The 6,749-nt window shown below is 36.0% G+C and overlaps 1 protein-coding gene across 4 annotated transcripts in view; it reads left to right on the forward strand.

Annotated features, from left to right (window-relative positions):
• Positions 1–6,749, forward strand: part of fancb (FA complementation group B) — a 19,251-nt gene continuing 12,502 nt past the window's right edge. For 2 of the 4 annotated variants that reach the window (XM_016489757.1, XM_016489759.1), the window contains exons 1-2: positions 1–60; positions 1,537–2,655. In XM_016489757.1, coding sequence (XP_016345243.1) covers positions 1,756–2,655 — 900 coding nt within the window. In that variant the 5' untranslated portion in view covers positions 1–60; positions 1,537–1,755. The remainder of the gene's footprint in view (positions 61–1,536; positions 2,656–6,749) is intronic. The other 2 variants (XM_016489758.1, XM_016489761.1) reach the window with 2 other exon arrangements.

Genomic DNA, 6,749 nt, shown 5'->3' on the forward strand with positions numbered 1-6,749 from the left:
AAGAGCGGTGGCGTTTGAAACAAATAACAGTATAAACAACAGAGATAAAGTCATGCGGAGGTAAAGTATGAACGCGTTTTGTTATAAGATATTAATCCCTTATTACCCAGCGTATCCCAAGTTAATGTTGTATTAATATTAAAGGCAGAACTTTACTGTAGTATCAAGTTTGTGTGCCTGAGGTAACGTTAGACTGTGTACGTAAAGGTGATAAACAACCAATGGTTGAAAAAGTGTTTAACCGTTGCTTAATAGTGCATATATATATATATTTTAGTATTTACAATTATTGTAACTTTTAAATTAATTTCTACAGCAGTTATTTTCACAATACAAATATAAATGACTAGTATTACTGTTATTAGAATTTAGCTCAAGGAAATTGCTAGTGTTTAAAGTCTAATCTTTACCCCTATAAAGCCTACTGTATGAATTTCTAAAGCCTCCAAATTATTAACATGATCTAAACTTTGCATTCTGCTGTCAAATCTGAAAAATTGACTGATTTTGATCAAGTAAGCGTCAGAATAACTGCAGTAATATCTCCAGATGAACTCTTACTGGACTGAAGCAGCTCAGCTTTAAGTTACTTGATTCTCCGTCAATCATGTTTTAGAGTCTCAAATCTGAAGATCATTGAAGAACAGTAAAATTTATAATGAATATGTTATATGGTGCATATATTTAGCAAAATGCCCCTCTACAGTTTATTTTTCTGGCTGACTAATGAGTTTATGGTCACCAAATATGTGTTTTTCTGAGGTAAATGTGACGTGACATTGTTTACAAGCCGTTATATTGACATCTTTGCGCGGATGAAACACTGATTGAGCGATTACATAAGACAGGATACAGATTGTAAAGTTGTACTCTTTCTTTTAACTTACCTTCGGATGTTTAGTCATGTTTATTTTATGCTATAACTAGTAATAAAGTGGAGGAGATGATCAGTTCACTGAGGCGCTACAGCGATCACTCCACATTAAACAGCGCCAAAACGGCATTTATTGTTTGAATACTGCAATACAATGGACAGAATTTGAAATCTGAGACTTTGTTTCATATTAAAAGTACCAAAGCACAATGCTTATTGCGATTTATTGGATGGGAAGTGTCCTTCAACGTTCCGTCCATTAACTGAAAACAGGCTAGACTAATCGATTCTTGGGATTTAAGAATCGATATTGTTCTGTAAATATAATATCGAGATTAATATCGAGATATCGATATTTTTTACCCAACCCTAGTGAGTATTGTGAGGGTTGAAAGGCACTCTATGGTGATATTGACCCAAATATCAGCATCTGCAGAAAGTTTGAGTCTCTGAATAAAACTGAGCTGTTTTTTTCCTCCATATTCTCACAATATCAGACTATATGAGCCATAGAAGAATGATGCATCAAATATGAAACTCTCTTCTTTCTTTTATGTTTGGTCTAAAGTTTTTCAGTAAACCGTTTAAGATTGTCAGATTGCTTATTTCATATGTCAGGCTTTACTTGCTTAATCCACCAACTTTTTGATTGTTTTCAACAGTGAACCAAGTTTTTTTTTTAAGCTTTACAAGTTTGGACACCAAACCAAATGACCCAAATTCTGACGCCAAACGGACTCGGCTTGCACCAAACGTCATCAGTAAATGACTTGGTGTTATATGCAAAATCTTTGGAAATATGTTGTTGAATTTCCTTGAAGATTGAGGTTTCTTTTCACTTCTCCAGCTTTTCATTTGAGTTGACTTCAAATCACAAGGCGATGGCAGCAGAACGGCACGTCAAAATGCTTGCGGTTAAAGGAGAAGTGCTTGCTTTCCAGTACAAGAGTTTTAGCTCAAAAACCAGAGATCATCGCAAAGGCTCGGAGGTTTCATTCTACAGTCTGTCCTTCGCCCAAGACTCGCAGAGCTTCTCCATTAGAGATCGTAACTTGTCTCTGATTCACAAGGACAGCTCTGCAGAAACGGACGTTGTTCATTGTTGCTCCGCTCTGGATATTCAGCAGAGGCAAAAAGTGCCTTGTGTTTTACTGAGACTGTGCAAGAAGAGGACGTCTGCTTTTAAATACATGCTTTACTCCATATGCACATCCACCGATGCAAAACTTCATGCTGAGTTTGTATTGCCGTACGAGATGAGAGATAATATTTCAATATTGCTCGGCCCTACATTGATTTGGAGTCATGAAAACTCTGTTTTTTATACATCCTCGCAAACCAGTGGAGTGAAAGAAGTGCCAATTCCCATGACGGTCAATTTTATTGGCGAACTTCCTCTTCGCCAAAGAAAACTAGTGATTCAAGGAGCCCAAAATGTGCCAAGTGATCAATCTAAAGTGAAAAACATACTGTATTTCATAGAAGATGGAAGAACCTTGAGTGCTGCATGTCTTGTACCTGATGCCTACAGCTCTGTGATCCAATGCATGATGGTTCTGTCGGCTGAAGAATTCGACGGTGGTTGGAGATCGGCTGTTCTGGCGGCCACAAGCATGAAACAGCTGGTTCGTTTTGAGAACGGACTTCCTCTGGATGTTTGTCTCCTTCCTTACGAGCAACCGCTGAGTATTCAGGTGATTCACTCTCTGAAAAACGACGGTCTCGTTGTCGTAACCTTCAGTCAGGGAAACGTCTGCGCTGTGTGGAAAGACACTTTCCAGGTGGGTGTTTAATTGTGGTGTTGAAGTATTAAAGGAGTAGTTCGTTCAATTAGCTAAAAGATTTGTAGAAATGTAGCATTGCATCAGTGTCTCAGCAATGGATGCTCTGCAGTGAATGGGTGCCGTCAGAATGAGAGTCCAAACAGCTGATAAAAACATCACAATAATCCACAAGTAATCCACAGCACTCCAGTCCATCAGTTAACATCTGGAGAAGACAAAAGCTGAAACACATCCAGCATTACGATGTTTTTAACTAAAATACATTGAGTCCATAATGCATAATAACTCTTCCTCCAGTGGAAAAGTGTTCTGGTCTGAATCGGGAGAGAAATCTGCACAGATCAAGCAGCGTTTAAACAGCTCTGAACAAATATGTGGCTGGATTTTGATGCGAGAGACAACAGCAGATGCACTTTTTCACTGGAGGAAGCGTTATTATGGATTATGGACTCATATTTTGGACTTGTAATAATTATGGAATTATTATTTTGGCCAGAAGCAACGGTTAGAAGTTAAAAACGTCTTAATGCTGGATTTGTTTCAGTTTTTGTCTTCTCCAGATGTTAACTGATGGACTGGAATGCTGTGGATTACTTGTGGATTATTGTGATGTTTTTATCAGCTGTTTGGACTCTCGTTCTGATGGCACCCATTCACATCCATTGCTGAGACAGTGATGCAATGCTACATTTCTACAAATCTGATGAAGAAACAAATTCCTCTTCATCTTGGATGGCCTGAGGGTGAGAATTGTCATGCAAATAATGTCACAATGTGCTAAAAAATAAGATATTTTGCTTAAAGACAAGCCTGTTTTTTTTTCTTTTCTTTTTTTTTTGGATTTTGAACGCAAATAATGATCTGGATGTGTTCCTGACAGGCTTTGCCAAATTATGCATTTGGCAGATGCGTTTATCCAAATGATCTTTCATTGCATTTCACATTTCATTAGCTCATGCATTGCCCTCTAATTGTAGGTTAAGCTGTTATCATCATAAAACAGTGATTATAATTTTGATGTCTTTTTAATAGAGATTATTTCTAGGACAGTATTTGTTGCGTCTAAAGCAGTGGTTCTCAACTTTTTTGACTCCCTATCGTTTGAGACGATATTTGAAGGTATTTCTGCTGTAAAGCTATAATGACAAAGCTGCTAATTTTGCAAATATTTTTATTTACAGAAACTAGGATTGGCAATATATTAAAATAATTAAGGCAAGAGAGATTTGGCTTTTTTAACATGTTCTTTCAGACTAGTGGAAACAAAACATCCAAAATACACATTGTGCACAAGTGTTTATTTTATTGGACTTTATCTATTTCAATGATTTCAATTACAAAACATCTTTACAAGTTTGTATCTCCACTTCAGCAGCACTTTACACACACCAAACAGTTCTATTCCTGTCTATGCTCTGAATGGTTTTACTAAGGGGTTTGTTCATATTATTTATCATTCACATGATTTTATGCAACATTTTAATCATAAAAAAACATGGTAGAAATGTTTTTTTTTTCTTCTTGCTGTTGACCGTATTTTCTTATTTATGATAAAAAAGAGAAATCCAAAAAACTTTAACTCTAACACAGTATGTCAACAAAATCAAACAAGCATTTTGATTTTTGAACCTGAATTTATCCGATGTTCATATTTATCTACTGGAAATATTTGCAAGTTAGTGCATATTTAAATAAATGTCTCATTTACATATAATAAAAAAACTGAAGACTGACATTTTATAATCCTATTCACCTGGAGTGTCTTGCATTAAACTAAAATTATTTAAATTTTAATATTTTAATTGTAATTATTTTAATTTAATTATAGGATATGGTTCTTAAAATAAATAAAAAAATAATAATTCTCAGCTGCAATTTCCACCTGATAACATTTTCTGAACTTGACAAACCCAGAAAAATGTATATTCATTTTGGAAATATGTTCTCAACTTTTAAAGATAATATTCATTTTCATAATTTTTTTATTTTTCAGGTCTAGAAATTCACTTTTAAAATTCCCTCAAATATTATCCAGGTTTTACAAGACGTTGTGATGTAAAATAAAAAAACATAAATAAAAATGCATTTTTTTGGGGGGACACATTTAAATTGTCCCCACAACATCAGCTTATTAGGTCTTTTACCTTATTTTATTGCTAATTTTATGTCATTTTAAGCCACCTTGTGGCCCCATTGGCAGTGTGCTGAGGCTCTATAGTGGGTCCCGGGCCCCTGGTAGAGAGCCACCGCTCTGTAAAGCATCACAAAATGCATTTGGTGACCTCAACAGCAGCTTCAGTTTGCTGTTATGCTTCTTTAAGAGGTTTTTAATAAGCGATAAACAGGAAGGAGTCTGTCAATCGCAGCACAGATGTTCACTGTACACTTACTGATGGACGATATTAAAAGCTGTTTGCGGGACTTGCATTTAAAGGTTACCGTTCGTGCCGGAAACATTTCAAAGCAGCAGAAAATGTCAGATTAGTTATTATCTGTTGTGATGCATCGTTGCGTGTTTATCCAGGAGCTTGTTGAAGCGACGTCCTGTAAGAGTGTTTTCACATGTGACTGGAATCTGTTTGAGGTCTAATACAGGTTTCTGTTGAAGATGCATTAATTCTGTTGAAAATGCATAAATAATAAGCTTGTTTTTAATATTTTTTGGGGGCTTTTATGCCTTTTTTTATCGCCGTGAGCACAGTTGTGCTATATGTCGGCGCATTAACCACTAGGCTATCGGCACCCACAATACGTTTTTTTTATACCTACAGTATATAGACCTTAGTCAGAAGTTGACAGTATGGACAGAAAGCCTGTTAAACTCATTGTGGTTTATGATGTCTAATTTTACGTTTTTGTTAATGGGTGAGGATCCTCCTTTATTTGAATGGATTCTAACCATTTCAACTTCTCTAGAACCTTTTTTCTTCGGTTGACTCATAATAAAACATTAACAAGATAAACATTAAAAACCGTTTGTAATATAGTTTTTCTTTTTACACTTCTAACCTGGATTAAACCTCTGCATGAAAAGTAGTTAAATTACAAACGAAGCCTAATTTTATATATATAGTGCTCACTCATGCTCTAGAAGGAGAAACCATGCATTAAGAGCCATTGGAATTTGAAGATCAGGGTAAATTTAACTTATTTTGTCTTCTGGGAAACATGTAAGTATCTTCTGTAGCCTCTGAAGGGCAGTACTAAATGAAAAAAAATATGATATTTAGACAAAATAAGAAAAATGCACACATCTCCATTCGGTTCAAAAGTTTTCATCTTAATGCATGGTTTTTCCTTCTGGAGCATCAGCGAGCGTTTGAACCTTCTGTAATAGTTGCGTATGAGTCCCTCAGTTGTCCTTAGTGGCTACGTTTATATGCAACCGAATAATCCATTTGTAATCAGATTGACGGCTCAATCGGACTGAAAAACCTTAATGTAAACACCTTAATCGATCCGACTGAGCTCGATCGGAATTAAATTTCGATCGGATTGAAGGGGGTGGTTTATTCCTTTTCTAATACGATTAAGAGTGCATATAAACACTCGATCGGATTGAATCCCGAAACTGAAAGGACTGCGCACGTGCAATGACGCAGAATTAGCGTAATGACGTGCAGAACGAGCGGTTCTTCCTTTTGAATAAAGTGTTGTATAAATGCGTGTCCTGTCATTATAAAACTGTCCTTTCACTCGGCAACTGTGAAGTGGAGCAGGACAACCTCCCACCAGTCCTTGTTTTGGATTCTCATCCACAGGCAACCCTTTTTGGGCACGAGGAGGGCCATTTTTACTGCGTGATAAATATGAGCAGCACAGCACAGCGGTTTATATGTATATTTATCCATAAATGAATAAATATTAATTCTGCTGTTAAAAACAAATAAATAAACTGTGTAGGAGAGTGGTTATTATATGCAAACAGTGAGAAACTCTATATTTGTGCAGTGTGCGCATGTCAAAAAAAAAAAAAATTCCGATTTGAAGCTTGTGACATATAAACACGCACATCAACCCGATCACTTTCTTTAGCGTTCATGTAAACACTAAACACGGAATGAATTCAGGCCGATTGAACCAAAAACGTA

Source organism: Sinocyclocheilus anshuiensis, unplaced genomic scaffold (assembly GCF_001515605.1).
Source record: "Sinocyclocheilus anshuiensis isolate Anshui unplaced genomic scaffold, SAMN03320099.WGS_v1.1 scaffold394, whole genome shotgun sequence".
In the NCBI taxonomy this organism is placed as follows: Eukaryota; Metazoa; Chordata; class Actinopteri; order Cypriniformes; family Cyprinidae; genus Sinocyclocheilus; species Sinocyclocheilus anshuiensis.